Raw genomic sequence first — 18,597 nt, 5'->3', positions numbered from 1 at the left:
ATATTTTTGTGTCATTTAATATTTTTGATATTTTGAAGTTATTTTGGCACTTGAAATATGACATTATGTTTATCGATAACTAACATTTTATTAATGTATTTTATAATTTATTGTTTAGTATTTAAAATATGCTAATAATATTTTATTTGATGAATCATACATTTTTTTTATTTTTATTTTTTTAAATTTTAAATTGTTTGTTTACTAACATATAAAATATAATATTACTTTGCGCCGGTTTAAAATCACAGGTTAGGCAAGATCTATTGAATAAAAATAAATAAATACATGAAAATAAGAAATATAAAACTTTGTTATTATATATTATACAGAGTGAACTGAGGAATAATACCATGCAGGTGAAAAATAAATAGGGATTTTTCAGGGGAATCACCCATTTCTTTTCCAAACGAGTAACTCATCCATGGAGAGAATAAATGTACCATAACTGAATGAAAAAGGAGCATTGGCATGTCTCTTCAGTGAGCACAACCTGTGAATAACAACAGCTATTCTAAGTTGTAGGAACCATAAATCGAAGTTTTTGCTCCACAAATTAAATTTTAGATGAAAGGAAGAGGAAAACCAAACTATTGGAACAAATTTCAAAAGTGGAAATTTAATTTGATTTATTTATTTTTTTTTTATATGTAAGCATGTGCCGGTTTGCCTTTTGCTTATGTAACAAACTAAAAAGAATAATAACAATAATGACAAGAATATGTTGTGGCCCATCTCTGCGTAAATACTCGCTCCTAATGCTTCATTACCTTCATTATACCTTCTGATTATAACTCTTCTGTAATTCTTCCTTTTATTCAGGGCTGTAACTTCGATATAGAAATTCATTTGATGATGCATTGCTGTTCCGTCGTCACCAGAATGAGCTTGGCTTTCTTCGGAAACAAGAGCTCAGCAACTGCAACCGCTTTAAGACGATTCCCCTACGCTTGATCTGATCTTAGGAAGCAGGATCTCCTCGGCCTTACAGATGTGCCTGGAATCCCAGGTCTTGTTCACCCCTCTGGTGCTTTTCGCATATGCAGCCTGGTAGAGGGTTAGCGTAGAAGCACTCTTCCAACTTTGGAATTTCCCCGGGCTCCCTCATATATGGACCTCCAGTTTGGTCCTCGTGTAGTTTTCTCACCTTTGAACTGAATTTTTTCCAAGAAATATTCCCTTCATCAAACTCGTCGACAAGTTGTATAAAGTTCAACCTGTGATACATATACCGATTTTAAATAGGCAACCTATATATCAGAAAAACTGACGGGATGATAAAAAAAGATAAGAGAAAGAGCAGATATGTGATCATAAAGATAAATGATACCTATGATTATGTTCAACAAGTGAAATGAAAATAAATTAAAAATATAATGGTATCATGATCATTTCAAAAAGGCATTAAAATATAATGGTGTCTTGATCATATCAAAAAACAGGATAATAGGATCCTGAGAATGAACAGAGTGAAATTATAAATGTGAAAGGCCAGCATGTGGCAAATTCCTTGTACATGCAGAACGTGAAACAACTCTACTGTTTGAGAAAGAGAACTTTGTAACATTAATGTAAGGTAAACCATAAAATGTAGATGACATCCTGCCATACAAACATCATGAAAAATAATCTAAAGAAATCCATTGTTTATGTTATATGCAGATCTTCGTAATTCAGGAATTGCATAAACACAAAATTTTTAAATTTTGGTTCAAAACATGCACTCCTCCAAAAAGCACACTGATCAAATTACCACCAACTCTGTTGCTCATCCAATTTGCTAGTAAGTTGGTTGCAATAGAATATCTAAAATGTAAATTGAGGATGATGTATCTATTACCTGTCTGGGCTGATGGTTTTTCTGAAGTTCTCAAAACGCCTATGACCCTGAACAGCCTTAGCCATGTTTCCATCATAGGTGTAAAGGAAAACATCACTCTCAAGAGCAACAACATAGTCCAATCCAGCAAGCATGTTTTGGTGATTCCTTAATGGCCTAAGTTCTTCTTCTGACGATAATGTTGCATGGGAGAAAATATTTGGGAAGTCATCTATCAAATACTGCATACTGCCATTTCCATAAGCTTCACCAGCAACCAAATATATTCTTGTGTTTGATGGGAATCCTAAAGCTTTGAGGAATAGGGCAGTCTCCCTTGGCGTCAAAGGGCAGCCACCCAGCTTCCGTTTCTCAGTTCCATTGATCTCCTTCTCTTTCCAATGGCTTACTCCATAACGCATTTGTCGAAGTTCATCCCCTTCTTGAAGAGTCAAATTGTGACTGCAACCAGTAAATGCCAACATGTCCTTTTCATATCTGCCAAAGATTAAAGAGACTCGCATCAAAATTCGAGGAAACAACTAGGCTCACATTCATGCAGAGGATTTACTAAATTCTCCATTCACATCTATTTGGACTTTCACAGATGCTACAATACAGACAGTTCACATCAGCAGATGATGTCCCCTGAATAACATTTTACAGGAAGAAAGCTCAATGCACGGACAGAGCAGCTAAATAATCTGCAGAATAATTAGGTAGCCAAACTGGATTCCTTTTACTCGATTTAGAACGTAGTGGCAAGAATCTCAAATGTTCCAATAAGTACACTAGAGAGCTACTTATATCTCCAAATTACTTAGTCCTTGGAAGTAGAACACAACTGTTGACCAGAAGAATTTGTAAAACAATATTAGTGAATCAAAAACTGTGAAGGATGAATGTAAGATTACATATGAATGAGCTTATCGCAAGAAGCAAAAAGGATAGCACCAATTACAGTGAAATTCTGACAAAGTCCATAATACACAAGGATGAGAAATGATAAGCACAAAAAGCCTCTTAGGTTGGTTACACAGGTCAAGGACAAAGCACAGACAGAAGTATATATAGATTGTGTAAAATGACTGAGAAGATTGTGTTGACCTTGTGTAACTTCAACAACAACTGCATGAGGGTGCATAAAGCTGCATTCAGATTGATGAGCAATATACTCACTCAAAGTATACTGCAATTTGAAAGCATTACTACTTACTCATTTTTGGCAGAGTCTATTTCATTTCACCACCTGTTGAATAATCCAGAACACTCATCAACTTGGCATCTCACCTACCATACAAAATACAGTTCCTCTGCCCATAACACTTTAAAAAATACCATAAAAAACTCTTGATATTTCATGTTTATGATATGATGAAAATATTAACCGGATAAACACCTATGTGGCACTGAAATTGGGCCACTAAAGCAAAGTTCAAAGAAGAGTAATTAGAATATTTTTTATATAGTGCCCACATAGTTCATGTTCACACCGTACGTGTTTTATGTTGAGACCACATCCATATTACATAGACAGTAGGCATTTGGAACATGCGTAGCTCATGTTTAGAAACAGGAGAAATACATCGACTACAGTTAGCACAAAACCAGCAAAAACTTGATGCTAAATCATTAGTGATTCCAAGCTTACATTTTGCTTTTGCAGCCTTCCCATGACATTATGCTATGTAAGAAATGGCAGTTTTTCTCTTTGAGAAGGAACTTAGGTGAGTAACAGCAGCTCTTCTCCTCCACAGAAGGATCATAGGTGTGTTAGTGTTGAATGTTGAACTATGAACATATAAAATTAAAGTAGGCTAAACCAAAAGCGAATGTTTCATGAATAAAAACTGAGAAATTTTTGTACTCGTGATTTCTCACAACCAAGGTTTGCAATTCTACCCGGGCACCAGTTTGATACAAGCAGTATTTACCGGTGTAACAGCCTACAGGTATGCGGACCAGAGTAAACCGGATGATACATCTAGTCAGGACTTATCCCCCAATTTAGGGCCTCCACCAGCCAATAACCTTTATTTTATATACATACTGGCATAACGACACACGGTAAATTGGTACATCAGGTCATATTAAAAACTTTGCTCACAATCAGATTAGAATATGATTAAGCCTTTTATTTTATATACACTTTCAATTGCTAGAAAAATATTCCCACCAAAACATAGAAGAATGATAGTGTTTCCACATGTATGGTTTCTTAAATATGATCAATATACTAATGTACATAACCAACAGCACCTAATCTAATTAAATAGCATTTAATATCATAATAGTTTGATTTTCTTTACGTGGCCTATTGTTTAAAGAGCATACATTTAGAATCTTCCAAATTAACTCAGAAATTCATTGAAAATAGGAAAAAAAAAAAGAAGTTTTAACAAATAAGAAGATATTTAATAACTATTCTGGCATCAAGTATGCATATGATACAGTTCAGTTCAATATACAAATTTTGCATGGGAATGGATATGACTAAAAAAGAAAAAGAAGATAAAAACCCACTGGTCATTAGAAGCAGTCACTGAAGACTAGAAAATTAAACTGAATCAGAATTTCAAAAAGCAATGTATATACAGAAGAACAAGGATTAAGAAAGAGTGAAGAAGATCAGTGCAAAATGTGGAAGTATCCTCCCATATGGATCCTATGTTCTTGCATCGTGGAATTAGGAAGATTTGTTAAGGTTGTCAAGAAACGGAGAGAAACCTTCATGTATATTGCAAGAAAGAGAACTGAAACTTCTGCTTACCCAAAATTGCTAAATTCATGTCATTAGAAATGGTAAAAAACTTGCCTTAAATGGAGAGCAAGATATGGACTTCCACCTTTGCGCATTCTCGAAATTAAGGTGGCTCCAAGTTCCTCAATTGTGGATGAATATTTGAGTGCTCTGTAGTTGACACGACATCTCAATTTTTGGATAGAGCTTGGAAGTCCATTATTTGCAAGTCGAGAATCTGTATGAGTGAAATATATAACTTTGTGTCGTTTCAGAAGTGGGAGAATCTCTGATTTATAGTAATTGACCTGCAGAAATATAAGTAAAATAATCCAGTTATGTTTTCCATGTGATGAAATAATAATGATTTTTCTTGCTCAAGAACCAATGCAACCTTGGACCAAGATATTGGAGTTTTCATAAATGGTTCAATCTTTGCATAGGAAGCTGATAATGTTTCAACTATATGCACTTCATCCTTGAGGGTCTCAATGAAATGCTTCCAATCAAAAAGATCCTTGAAACCACTAGAAATTAAAGAAGCAAATTATGAGACTTAATGTACAGTGAAAACACTGAAAGCGATTGCTAAAATATTTACCAGCAGCATCAACCAGTAATAATAACAATGAAATACCTATCATCTGCCCAGTAGGAGTTATGGTCAAGCGAAGGAAGAACAAGTGCCGCCTTCACAATCTTTGCAACAGCAACCATATCACAGATCTGCATTCTAGAAAACAAACACATAAGTTTGGCTGCATGGCCTTTCACAAGTCCAATTGAACTGGTAGAGATGTAATCAGACCCCAAATCTCATCTGATTCAAACCTCCATTTGCATTTATTAGAATGTAGCCATTTATTTTCGCATCCATCTCTGCGAAGCAATTACAACTTTTAATAACTCATTGATGAGAAAATAAAATCACAGAAAAATGTAAGTGAACAAAACAGACATTCATCAATATATTAGGCCAACATATAAATAAAAAAAATTAAGCTTACTCTTCTTTTTTGTATGGTCAATACACTGGCTGAAGTTTTCACTGTTTGGCTTGGCCCATATACCTGAGTACTGTGTACAGGGAAACAATTTACGGTTAACTAACTTATAGCCTATTAGGCAAAGTACAGAAGATGAACTGGTGTGAAATGCAACTTGCCACTGCACTATTTTCACTGGAACCGCTGCTTGATGTGATAGTCATCAGTGTTCGCTCACTATCACTTGCATCCCTATACCTGTGGGTATTAGTTATCTGAACTTCTGAACTAGCAGATTGAGTGCCAGAGAGATCCTAGTAATCATAAGACTTAATTATAAGTACCATATATTTGTTTACTCTCAGCATATTGTTTCAGTAACTTCTCATTGCAACTTTAAGTACAGAGAGAATCAATGATATATAAAAATTGAAGTAGCAAGAACAACAATCCACATGTATGGATTAACAGAGGTCACAAAAACTACAATAATTATGACAACTGACAAGATCACAACTATGCTATCAGATGGTAAGCTCTTCATGGTTCAAAACATGATCTGGGGAATTTGACATACATTACAATATCAATAATTTAAACAGGGACTCTCAGAGTGAAAGAAATGAGATGCATTGGCTCTCATGGATTTCCAAGTTGTTAAAATTCCAATCATGGTTCTCGTAATTGGTTCAAACATTTCAAATTATCAGTCAAAGTTGAAGCATTGGCCAGTTTGGGATGGTTATGTCAACTAGCAGAAGTTCAAGTTTCTCCTGACCTGCTTCAAAAATACAAACACAAAAGAGTAAGTACTCTGATTCAAGCAGATTAGTGCAATGCTGCTATTTATAGGCATTAGGATTTTAAACACCAGTGAGTTCATTGAGAATTGTGACTGAACAAGCTGAACTAATTATGCCATTTGTTCTATTATTACCTTTTGATGTTAGGAACTGTTCCTAGAATTTCAGTTTTCATAGCTTTTCTGAACTTTTCTTCTGAGGCTTTCCAAAAATCAAACAAAAACCAAGACCCAATGAAAGAAGTCCTTTAGATCAAGAGCAACAATGAGTTTCTAACCACAAGTAATTAATTAAAAATCCTTGGATAATGATAGATCTTGTATTCTAGTATAGATATTGTGGTGTTTTATAGGTTAAAAGTGGTGTTTGGCATATGTGCATTTGTGACATGTACCATGGTCACCTTTTTGGTAAGATGTTGGAGGCAAACTAAGTGACCTTCAGTTGGCCTTAACTATCTCACTTTATAGTCTGAGAAAGGGAAGATACTGTATAGCTGCTTACAGCTAAGAGTCTGGGACATGACTCTAGTGAGCTTGAGTAATAATAGGAGGAAACCCTTTGGATACACACATGACAATCGGACCCAGCTGAGGGTGTGGCTGCATGCTGGAGTTCACGGGCTATGTTTTTTATGATTTTTTTTTCTGTTTTTTCTGTTTTATCTAAAGAAACCCTTTAGATATACCTCAATCCTTATGATTTTTATTCTATAACAACTATTTGAGATTAAGAAATTTGACAGGAGCATTAATATTTGAAGTAATATTTACTTCAAACATTCAAATTTGCAATCTAACTGGTGCTTTCATCTCATTAATTGGGTTAAATAACATTTTGCAGTTTTCAGTGGGAAGTTCTCCAAGTCTTTTTAACTACCTCTGCTTTTTAATCCCCGGTCATTGCTCTCTTTGGTGCTTTCTTTCTATATGGTCTGAGATGATAATATCTTGAGTCCATGCTGAGGTAGCAGAACCACCAGAGTACAAGCAGGCATGCTGTATCTTGGAGGATGGTAATCCTGAAAGCCCATGTTCAAAGGGTGGTCTAAATTACTCTCAAGGAGTACACCAAGCACAACCCTAGAAACCTACTTCTTCAGGTTGATTGAATGTCTTGTCTCGGTCATTTACTTTGGACATTCCTTGCATTAAGCATAGATTTTAACCAATTCCAACCTGATATATGAAAGAAGTGTACTGACTCGATGAAAGTAGTTGAGTCGCTGATCCAAGGATTAAAAGTTAATACATCATATGTTGCATCATTTTCCAGATCTGTCAAATCAACTGAAGAATCAATAGCTACTGTCGCTGCAACAACCATTCTTTGTACACAGTAAATTTCAATAGAACAAAAGCCAACCTATATTAAGTAAATAATTTCCTAAACAGATAATAAATAGCAATGCTAGAATTACTCCTGTTTTATATAGAAGGCTACATAAAAACAATCAACTTTTAAGCTAATATGATGGTAGACTATCAGAACAGCACATAAGAATCTGAATTTGCATCCAAGATCGTTCATAGAGGAAAAAGAAGAAAAAGAAAAAAAGAAGCTTCATCAAATGCTTGGATACGGTTATCGAAGGATACATCCTTTAAGCTATACCGGCATTAACAAAGACATTAATGATTAGGTCACGAAGAGAAAAGATTTGCTGCCAGAACCACAATAGTCTCGTTGAAATGGTAAAGAGTGGAAGATCACCTGATAATTCCTTTCTTTCTCAGCTGTTTGCAGCCAAAACCACCCGCCTGCGAAGATCTTCACGGCCCCAAGCACCATGCAAAGACTACAAAAAGCAAAGAACAAGAAATTCGCGACCTTCTTCCTGACCCGCAAGCCCGTCTCCGTTGCGCCCAGCTGCTTCTTTCCCAGAATGGGTACACCGAGCCGGAACCGCAGGTTCTGGTGGTGAACGGCGACCCCACCGCCATGCAATTTCTCTCCCGCCGCCGCCGCGGCCGCCGCAACCGGAGACTCCGCTGCCTCCCCCAAGGGACTCCCGGGGTTTTCGGCGGACGCCGTCCTTGGGGAGTTGATCTGGAATTCGATCTCGCCGCTTCCGGTGGTGCGCTTGAAGGAGTGAGTCCGCCGAGTCATGGATCCGGTGTAGCGGGGGCTGTTGACGACTTGGTGATGGTGGTTGTGGGAGGCGCCATCGCCGTGATTGTTGTTGCCGCCGTTGTGGTGGTGGTGGAGGTGGTGGAAGTGAGGTTGGTACCCCATGAGAGAAGAGCCGAGACGAGACAACACAAAAGCGATTTTCGAGAGATAGGATTGTCGATTGGGGTTCGGAAATAGGGTTTACAGTTATCTTTCTAGTTTAGAGGCTGGGGAAGAATCGGATCGCCATGAATGGGGCACGCGGAGCTCGTTTCCGGGAATGCACCGGCAACCTTTATGGAAAGTGTTGAGGGGCCGGAGGAGGTCGGAATCGGACACAACAGTCGGGAGAATAACGAGCGTTGCCACTCCATACTTTTTCGTGACGGAAATGCCCTCATCGGTTGGTTTCAATACCTTTAATGATCTCACGCCAGTTTTAGAAGATAATTACCCGAATTTGATTTGCTGCACCATCTCATTCTATTACTGAATCATGAGGTTGTGGGTAATTAAAATTGTCGGTAAATTCCAATTAGTGGACAGTTGAATAAGAAATGAGCGGCGGTTATTGAAACCGAGTGGGTTGGTGGTTGGACCGATGGTCAATGGTCGAAGTGGTATCCTACTCAGTCAAACCACATGTCTCGTATAATATTTTTTTTCTTTCTTTTCCTTTCCACTATATACCTTTTTTTTCCCCCTTCTTCTATGTTAGAGTTTATTTTTTTAAAAATATTATCTGTTAGATTTATAATTGAGATTTTATTTATACTCTAAAAACATTTGACAAGTGAGACTGATACACCAATATCAAACCAATGACATGTATTTATTAGATTCATAGAACTAATGTTCTTAGAAAACAATAAATCCTAATATAGAGAAAACAGAAGAAACAAAATCTTAAAAGCTAAGATTTGATTATTTTATAAATATATATATATCACTAGATTTTGGTGAAAATATATATATAAAAAAAAAAAAAAACATTGAATGTCTCTCAGTTGTCCTCTAGTGAATGTTCACTACAGAGAAAGTGAATAAAAATATGATAATTTTTTTAAATTTACCAAAACTTGTCATATATTTATTTACCTATCCAACCTTCGCTGGCTGTGCCTTCTGGTCGAGAGACTGCAATCAGCCTACAGAACATAACCTTGCACTGCGAAGATGTTGAATAACTGGAAAATTAATTTCAGTGTCAAGGAATTAAATATTTCAAAAAGAGGCCTCCGCTTCACTACGCGACCACTGAGAATTCTTGGTCGATCCTAATCTGTCAAATCCTACCGAGTACATAAAGTCAACAATAGGTTTTCGTTGAAACTGCAATTAGCTTTAAGACAAAGCATCATAACCTTGCACCACGTAGCACATTTAAATGATTCGGAATGTGGCTTCTGCTTCATTTTGATGGCTTCTGAGAATTGCAGCGTTTGGACTTTGGTCTCTAGTACAATTAATGACTTGGACAATTCACTGTAGGAGCCAATCTTAAGATATTTAATTAGTTACAGGGAAAAAATTCCAAGAGAAATAGCAAACCTTAATTCCACATACCATGTTCCGAGACCGACATCAAAGGCTTGCCACACAAAAGACGACCAAACTTGAAAGGTGGCATTGAGAGAATTTGAGCATCTTGAAAATAATTATATGATTTTTGTCAACCATAACATGAAAAAATTTTGTATTGTTCAGTCTCAGGGGTCTGATTAAGAAATACTTAATCTCTTGCATTTTTTTGAAACGCCTCTAACAAGTGAAGAAAAGGCAGCTATGCCCAAAGCAAGGTCAATCCAAAGAACAGAACAAGGGCCAGGCCGAAACACAAACCTGCAATTACTGCAAATGCCTGAAACGGATGGATGGAGAACAGTAGTAATTAGTCTCGGAAAACTAGAGAGTGAACTTGAGGAACGTACGTCTAAGTTTGAATCTTCATCTCACCTGTTCCTTTGATTCGAACTTGAACTTGACTGTGAACCAGGATAGTCCTCGGTCAACAAAAGGAGCTAATGCAAGAGCCCTGCAAGCAAATAACACAAAGTTGGGTCCATGATTTAAAGAATCTAACTCCATGTGCCATTGTTTTAGTAGATCTAGAAACATGGCAGACGACCAGGAAATCCAGATAATATTGTAATAAACTAGTATCAAAACAAATTAGATGCTCAATTATCCCTTCTTGTTACAGTGAGTCAAGATGCATCCAAACCAAAGTTCTCGATATTGTACCGTACCAATATACCGATCAGCTATCCGTATGGTAGCTGTACTACCGACATATGGTACACTAAATATATCACCCATACCGGTCTTCTATCGGATCGATACATACCGCTCGTATCAAACGGTATGATACGGTATTGCAAACCATTATCCAAACAGTATGTCTTTTTCTTATTGGACATATAGATAGGGTCTAACAAGCAAGTTAACCTATCACATCCATCATTTATATTGGAAAGATATGATAGTTCTTCGGATACCTCAGGCAAGATCATCTTACCCTCCTGCACGTACAATCTTGGTGACTTGGCTCCCAGCCCAGATCGTCGCCAGCAGTTTCAGGAACCTGTATTCAGGATATAGTGCCAACAGTATTTTAGCATGCTTACACCAAAAGCAGAAGAACATAATTAATCACCTTTCGACTGCTGCAGCATAGCCCATTTTTCCAGGTGCCGGGGCAATATAAAACCTACCAAGTGAAGCAACTCCAGTAGGTCAGCTCCTCCAAAATCTTCTACAAATAGAAATCTCATAAAGAGAAGCAACTTCTTTGAAAAAAGGTACATCTGTTGAGTGGACATGGATCCTGTTCATTCTGGAGAAGCTACGCATACTGAAGTTATAGGATATATGAGGGTCACTACCCTTATATCAACCAATTAATAAAACTTCTTTCATGTAATAGAAAAAGCAACTCATACAATTAGATTATATGCAGAAAATACCGATAATTGTTCCCATCTATAAGTGGGCTTGTTCCTAGACAAATAAGTACGCAAAAAGAGAGTCGAATGAAAAGCCTCCTCGGAAGAAAGATGTAGTCAATTTAGTTCTGCAACCTGGTAATCCTAACAAAAACATCTATATTTTTTATTTCCTAAGTCGACTGTTAGTGTTCTCTCTTAAACATAAGCACAAAGTGGGTGTTGGCAGATTGAAATTATGTACATTAATTCTATGACAAAAGCATCTAGATCCTTCTTATTAGACAAAATGACGAATAGTTGAAATATTTCTAAAGAGTACAGAAATGTAAGTGCACAATGAGCAGCCAACAATGACTTAAAACTTATAGTTTGCTGCATCACAATTCCTTTTATATGGAGTTTTACATCATAATTACACAATATACTTCAAAAGTAGAGTTCATTGAAAATTCACTTCTGCAGCACATAGTCTATTGCAGGCAAAACTTCTTGCTACAATATGGAAATACTTCAGTAGAAGTATTCCAGGCTATGTTTGAGCTATCAATTTCCAGAATCTGATTGATAATCTTTTCATGAGGATAAAAAAAAAAACTTCACGCCTAGACAACTAAAGAAACCAACAGTTATTTTACAAGCCTTTCATTTGAGAAAAGCATCATGGCAAACTAGGAGAGATATTTCCAAGCAGATTGAAGATTTCCTGAATTGATACAGGTACAATACCAAGCTATCTTATTTAACTAACATCTATGTATGAATCTATCAATCCTAGGAAAACTCAAGTTCATTACTCAAAAGACACTCAAGTCATCGAAATCGCTGTCATCGTAGCTAAAGATTGCATATATCCTGCCAAAACAGGTTGAATTAGTTTACTATATTTGGAAAGATGGAAAAAAACATGATTACTTTTTCAACAAAACACATATTTCAAGCACATTTTTAACTGTTTAAGGGTATCGAAAGGAAGCTATGGCAATTAAAAGGTACTTTCAACCCACCAAACCAGTAAAAATGTTGTGAAATAGTATACAGTATTAAGTAGCCCATAGGACAGTACTCCTGCAACTCCATATCTCTTTAACCTCTGCAGTAGCCTTCAAAACAAATACCATAGTCAAACAAAAACAGAAAACTTTTACATCAACAATTTGAAAGATGAAAGTCATATATTTTAAATACTTCGCAGAAGCAGAATTTTCCATCCAACAAAAGAACAGGTGATAAATTGTGCTTTGTCAAAAAAAAAAAAACTAGTATAGAAATGCTGTGGTTAAAACAATCTTAATTTTCTCTGAAGTTTCATACCAATAGTAAGAAAAGCAAAAATATCATCTTGGAGAAGGGGGTCTGGGAGCAACCATAGGTTCCACTCCAAGAAAACTGTGCTCTAAAATAAGCTTTAATTGAATTTTCATTACTTTTTTTCCTGAAATGTACTGTATTTTCCCCGGTAGGTTCTTTAGTTAAACACACGATATCTCCCTGATTGTCATCCTTAATTCTTGTAGAGTAGATTCTCAGGGATAAATTACATTCATTTTAAAAATAAAAAGCAGTTATGCAGAATGAACATGTAATTAATATATGGTCATGTCAAGGAAAAAAAAAATCTTTCACCGATCTTTCATAAACAAATCACATTGATAAACTATCATCTCATTAATTGTCTACCAATGTTCCACCGGCCTCCCACTTAACATTGTTCCTTTTCTTCTTGAAATTTCATTATCCTAACAGAATACTATCTAACATAATGTTGTCAAGAGGAACAACAAAATAAAATCTATACATACCATTGTACGTGTTACAAGACTAAAACAAAGATTAGAAGCTTAGAAGCCATCGATTTCTCAAAATTTTGATGGTGCAAAAGTAAATTACTCATTTGGTGAAAATGCTTTTAACGATTTCTTCCCGTTCTTTCTATCTGAAAACGAAAATATTATCATAAGTTCCAACCAAAATAGAAGAAATAAGACTCCCAAATCATGTGACAAGACAAAATTACCACGGATATCAGAAGACAGTTCCTTCACATCCCCAGCACGAGCGTCCTCCACCTATAAGAAAGATTAATAGGGTAAGAGCCGCTGAAAATAACTAAAGGTCCACCAAATTCGATGTATTAAAGCTTTCCGGTAACCTTTCCATCGCCAGGCTCGTTATCGAAGCCCAGATTGGCAGTCACGATTCTCCGCAAAGAAGAAGAAGAACTGGACGACCTTCTACCTAAGGCGCCGGCCGAAACCCTAAAACAGCTCCACGGCGACGATCGAACGCAGCGCTGTGCCAAGGGATTCGATTAGCAGATATATGAGAGCGACGACGAGGGCCTAAGACTGCCGCCGTGGAGGGACCTTTACCGAGACTAATGGTGACGGGATCCGGAAGCACCGCAGTGGTGGCGAGAAGGACATTGGGCCGGCGATGGGAAGACGAAGGGCGAGACGCGGCCAAGAGCGGGATGATACATGTTAGTTCCCACAATTCACCGAAAGGTACAAAACGGCATATATATTTTTTTATTAAAAATCATATTATTTTATCTCATAGTTATCGTCACCGTATAATAAGTCAAACCGGTGGGTCAATTTAAAATATTTAAAATATATTAAATGGTTTCAATTTATATATAATAACAATAAAAAATATTAAAACTAATTAAAGAAAACATGTATAAAAAATAATAAAAATGATAATATGGCCCGACATTATTTATATATTGGTGGCAATCCATGTGTTATTATCAATTTTAATTTATTTTTTTTAGAAGTAAATACTCCGTTAAACAAATAATAAAAGTTAATATTATAAGGCCAAATTAGTTTTATATAACTTGACCGGTTCATATGAGCTATCCAAAAACTAACCTGATCAATTGGTTTATTTTTTTATTTTTATTTTTAATATATCAGATATAATAATTGAATTGATCATACGGGGACAATGAGACGTTAAAGATCGTCGATCCCACCTCATCAAATACATGATAAATATATCATTAATCCTAACCTATACTTGGATCCTAATTGGGCTGACATCCGATCAACATTTTGGACAACACATGATAAGGGATTGATGACATGGCGCTAACATAGGTTGACTCGTCAAATTTGTTATTTTGTGACTCTCGAAATTCTAAGATTTCATGATCTCATTTAATACTAGAAGAAGCACTTAATTGCCCGTAATATTAATCATAACCTTAAACTCAATAATCTTTTATCGCGCGATAAATTTGACAAATAACTAAATTCTTCAAACCTGGTAATAATAAAAACGATATGAAACCTAATACTGAATTCTTTGAGATAGACCCAAAGACGAATCTCGATTGGATCCGAATCGACCTCTATAATCTAATACTATTGATACTCAACTAATTTTATATAAATATGTAAAAAATATTAGAAACAAGATGAAGTACAAATATAACTCGGTCGCATACGTCAGCTATTAATCTTATTCTTACCAAAGTTAGTTGCAATTTTAGAGTTGTAATCCTTGCAATCCTAAGAGTCGGCATCAGTAATGTATTGATCGATAGCTTGATCTAATGGTTAGATTTGCAAAGCACAAAGCTATAAAAACATATTATAAATATGCTTAACATCCTAATTTAGTCTAATACACTGATGAGTATATTTTCAATAAAATAATATATTGGTGTCACAAACAAACATAATTGTTAGTGCAAACAACTTTATGTCGTGGCTTCGGGGCCGACACGGCTTGGTTGGGGTCCGAATGACGGGGATCTGGCACGGCCCCCCTCGAGATCACCCGGGTTGCCGATTACAGTGGTCCGGTCAGGCCGTGGTGTCGAGAGGAAGGCTTTTCCACAGCGCCGGGAAGAAGCGACCCCATCCTGGTACCTGCACACAAGTCGGGTCGGAAACTCGGCCCGACCCCTCCGACGATCAAGTTAGATGATGTGGAGTGGAGTTTTTTGTCTGCCTTTTTGTCCCCCCCCCCTTCATCGTTTAGAACTCGGGGGGTATTTATATGGGAGTTTACTATTCCCTGATGTGCCCGCTTGCAGGGGCAGGCTCGTACTCCTAGTAGCGTCTGACACTAGTGTTGGCGTGGCGGGAAGGACCGAACCGTCGCAGGGTATGGGCGCGCCTCGGTCGTCGTCGTCCTCTTTCTCGGTCAAGCATAATGGGTCAGACTACGACGAAGTCATTGTCTGAGAGCGGGTGACGTCGGCGCATGTCGCGTCGACATTATTGCATTCTTTGGGCAAAGTGTCGTTCAGTCATAGCTGACATCGTGGCGTGTCATGTCGCCATTATTACCCTCATCATATTCCCCCCCCCCCCCCCCCCCCCCCGGAAGAAGCTATGCGTCGGTTGTTGCCATAGGGGGGAGTCCGAGGCATGGCTTCATCCTCCGGTAGCATGGTAGTCTTAGGCGACATGAGCCCGGGGAGCACGTCTCGAGCGGGCAGGCCGCGCCGAGGGGGTGGTCTCGGACGACATGAGGCCGAGGAGCACGTCTCGGGCGGGCAGGTTGCGCCGAGGAGGTGGTCTCGAGAAGCATGGAGCCGAGGAGCACGACGCAGGTGGGCTGACCGCACAGGTGTGATCTCGGGAAGCATGGAGCCGAGGAGCACGACGCAGGCGGGCTGACCGCACAGGTGTGATCTCGGGAAGCATGGAACCGAGGAGCACGACGCAGGCGGGCTGACCGCACAGGTGTGATCTCGGGAAGCATGGAACCGAGGAGCACGACGCAGGCGGAGTGACCGCGCAGGTGTGATCTCAGGAAGCATGGAGCCGAGGAGCGCGACGCAGGCGGGCTGGCCGCGCAGGTGTGTCCTGGGGGCATGGAGCCGAGGAGCACGACGCAGGCGAGCTGGCCGCGCAGGTGTCTCGGGAAGCACGGAGCCGAGGAGCACGATGCAGGCGGGGCTAGCCACGCAGGTGTGTCTCGGGAAGCATGGAGCTAAGGAGCATGACGCAGGCGGGCAGGCCGCGCAGGTGTGGTCTCGGGCATTATGCGACCGAGTAGCACGACGCAAGCAGGCAGGCCGCGTAGGTGTGGTCTCGGGCATCATGCGGCCGAGGAGCACGACGCAGGCGGGCAAGCTGCGTAGGCGTGGTCTCGGGCATCATGCGGCCGAGGGATATGGCAAAGGCCGAGGATCACGACTCAGGCGGGCAGGCCGCGCTGAGGTGGACTCGGGCAGTCTATGGCCGAGGGTCGTGGCTCGGGCCGAGAGGCCGCCCTAAGGGAGGATATGGCGAAGGTCGAGGGACACGACCCAGGCGGGCAAGCCGCCCTGAGGTGGACTCGACAGTCTATGACCAAGGGACACGACTTAGGCGTGCAGGCCGCGCTGAGGTGGACTCGGGCGACATGAGGCTAAGGAGCACGTTTTGGGCGGGCAGGCCGCGCCGAGGAGGTGGTCTCGGGCGACATGAGGCCGAGGAGCAACTTTGTTTCGGTCAGTGACCGATTGCTCAGCCGTGGGCGGGCACAAGCGGCCAGGTTGTTTTCTTTATGGGGAAGCTCAAGGGGCCGTCCCTTTTGGGAGTCGTTGGCTTTCGAGGCTGATATGATTGGCGCCTCCGTACTTCGCACCGCGCGACAGTTGGTTGCCACGTCAGGTTATATTTACGACAAAGTGACGTTTGCATCTTCGCAGCGTACTTCAGGAGAGGAAGGGTCGCCGTTTTGGCGGGATGTGGCCTATAAATAGCGCACCGTCGGCTTCCTGCACGTCCTGGTACCTACATTTGCTCAACCCTCTCTTCGGGCGACCTTGTTTCGTACCCATCGGTTGCCCTACCTTCCTTTCCAAGACTTGGTAAGGATGGCTTCTCTTTCTCTGCCCTTTTCTTCCTCGCCTTCCGCTTCCGGTACTGTCGGAGAGAGGGCATTGCCGGCGAGTCCTCGCTCGTCGTCCGAGGAAAGGGCTATCAAAGCCCTTGAATCGCTAATATGGCCACACGACCTCGACTCAATTGTGAGCGAGTCGTCGCTCGACTCCCTTCGGGATCGTTACGGTATCCCGATGGAATTCACGCTCATTGCCCCCGAGCCGGGGCAGCTCGGGCGTACGCCATCCTTCCGGTCATGGAGCTCCCACCAGATGTGCTGTTCGACGAGACCTTCCGGGCGCGACGAAAGTTCCTTTTCCTGCCGAAGGTACTGGCCGAGGTGCCCTCTACGAATAAGCTCCTCGATCTGTCTTTTCAACTCACGACATTGCTCAGTGTCATGCCCATTCTGCCGGTGGAAACGACAGTACTTTGACCGGTCTACAAGTTCTCGTGGGCTCCTCATCGGGTGGGGATCTTTGAGTAGTCCCTTCCCCCTTATGTGGAGGAATATCTCTATTTGGGACGAACCTAAGGTGGGGAGAGGGGGCCTTGGCGCCAGCGGGTCAGATCGATCCAACCTGCGCCGTGGTGCAGCGGGTTGCTGCTGTCGGGGTGGCTCCGACCTGACCCTCTTGTGCTCGTCATGCCTCCCAGCCATCCACGTCTTGGCGACGATAAACTGGCTTGCTCGCTGGAGCATCTCGGGTACCGTCGTGGGGGGTCGCTCCACAAGAGACCAGAAGAACCTGGAAGGCCGCAGGCCTATCATGAATGCCTGCATCAACAGAGAGGGGTGAGTGTCCGAGAGCCCTCGGATTTGCGTCGTAAAACGATTCACAAAATGGGAGAGGGGCTCGTCCTCCCTTTGGTTGAGTCTGAGGAGCATCGCCACGGACGGCTTTGGTCGAGTGTAGGCCAGGAAGTTGAGCTCGAAGTTTCGGGCGAGCTGGTCAAAGGAGGTGATGGTCCCGGTCTTCAGGCCGCTGTACCAAGCGCGGGCCGGCCCCCTCAAAGTTGTTGGGAACGCCCTGCACATCAAGGCATCAGAAGTCCCGTATAGCGCCATTTGGGCGCGAAAGGCGGCTACGTGGTCCGCGGGGTCAGTGGCGCCGTCATAGGCGTCCAACGAAGGGAGCCGGAAGTGTGGTGGAATCACTTGATCTTGTATTTCGGGCGCGAACGGGGACCCTTGGTGTCCGTCCGCCCCGAGCTCTCCCTTTGACCTGCGAACCTCCTGTTGTACTTCATCGAGACGTTGACTAACAAGGCGCAACTGGGCTCGCATGGCGTTCGTCGAGTCCGCAGATAGCGCCTCAGGCTCTGGGCGACTCGCCGTATCTTCCGCCTCTCGGTTC

General features: G+C 40.7%; 3 protein-coding genes across 4 annotated transcripts in view; all 3 read right to left on the bottom strand.

Moving 5' to 3' along the window:
* Positions 1-612: 612 nt before the first annotated feature.
* Positions 613-8,795, bottom strand: LOC135649876 (O-fucosyltransferase 35-like). The gene is made up of 9 exons (XM_065168802.1): positions 8,062-8,795; positions 5,725-5,859; positions 5,567-5,636; positions 5,368-5,438; positions 5,197-5,285; positions 4,954-5,086; positions 4,635-4,867; positions 1,841-2,317; positions 613-1,217 (listed from the first exon to the last, which is right to left on the bottom strand). The coding sequence occupies exons 1-9, from the start codon at positions 8,581-8,583 to the stop codon at positions 986-988; spliced, it is 1,962 nt and encodes a 653-aa protein (XP_065024874.1). The 5' UTR covers positions 8,584-8,795; the 3' UTR covers positions 613-985.
* Positions 8,796-10,089: 1,294 nt separating this feature from the next.
* LOC103998050 (uncharacterized) lies at positions 10,090-13,899 on the bottom strand. Of its 2 annotated transcripts, none has more exons than XR_010501045.1 (9): positions 13,778-13,899; positions 13,558-13,698; positions 13,423-13,474; positions 13,296-13,341; positions 12,445-12,508; positions 11,117-11,170; positions 10,979-11,044; positions 10,417-10,495; positions 10,090-10,321 (listed from the first exon to the last, which is right to left on the bottom strand). XR_010501045.1 is itself a non-coding variant. In XM_009419425.3 (9 exons), the coding sequence occupies exons 1-9, from the start codon at positions 13,829-13,831 to the stop codon at positions 10,244-10,246; spliced, it is 666 nt and encodes a 221-aa protein (XP_009417700.2). In that variant the 5' UTR covers positions 13,832-13,899; the 3' UTR covers positions 10,090-10,243. The 2 variants fall into 2 exon arrangements, 1 of the variants encoding a protein (XP_009417700.2); XM_009419425.3 differs by having other exon boundaries at positions 12,413-12,508.
* A 3,521-nt stretch (positions 13,900-17,420) lies between these two features.
* Positions 17,421-18,597, bottom strand: part of LOC135650059 (uncharacterized) — a 1,275-nt gene continuing 98 nt past the window's right edge. Inside the window, exon 1 of the mRNA XM_065169156.1 lies at positions 17,421-18,597. This exon is cut by the window's right edge and continues 98 nt beyond it. Within this exon, the coding sequence (XP_065025228.1) occupies positions 17,421-18,597 (1,177 nt within the window).

Source organism: Musa acuminata, chromosome BXJ3-9 (assembly GCF_036884655.1).
Source record: "Musa acuminata AAA Group cultivar baxijiao chromosome BXJ3-9, Cavendish_Baxijiao_AAA, whole genome shotgun sequence".
In the NCBI taxonomy this organism is placed as follows: Eukaryota; Viridiplantae; Streptophyta; class Magnoliopsida; order Zingiberales; family Musaceae; genus Musa; species Musa acuminata.
The sequence above is the reverse complement of the archived record's forward strand: the minus strand, read 5'-3'. Positions and strand labels throughout refer to the sequence as shown.

Bases quoted from the DNA above. Each gene is read 5' to 3' on its own strand.
- LOC103998050 (XM_009419425.3), bottom strand. From the start codon at position 13,831: ATGTCCTTCTCGCCACCACTGCGGTGCTTCCGGATCCCGTCACCATTA. The intron at 11,171-12,412 runs GTGGGTTGAAAG...TTCACTTGGTAG, and splicing joins ACAACATTTTTACTGGTTTG to GTTTTATATTGCCCCGGCAC. The intron at 10,322-10,416 runs GTGAGATGAAGA...CATCCGTTTCAG, and splicing joins AGTTCGAATCAAAGGAACAG to GCATTTGCAGTAATTGCAGG.
- LOC135649876 (XM_065168802.1), bottom strand. From the start codon at position 8,583: ATGGGGTACCAACCTCACTTCCACCACCTCCACCACCACCACAACGGC. The intron at 5,637-5,724 runs GCAAGTTGCATT...CCCTGTACACAG, and splicing joins CCAGTGAAAATAGTGCAGTG to TACTCAGGTATATGGGCCAA. The intron at 1,218-1,840 runs GTAATAGATACA...TATGTATCACAG, and splicing joins AAAACCATCAGCCCAGACAG to GTTGAACTTTATACAACTTG.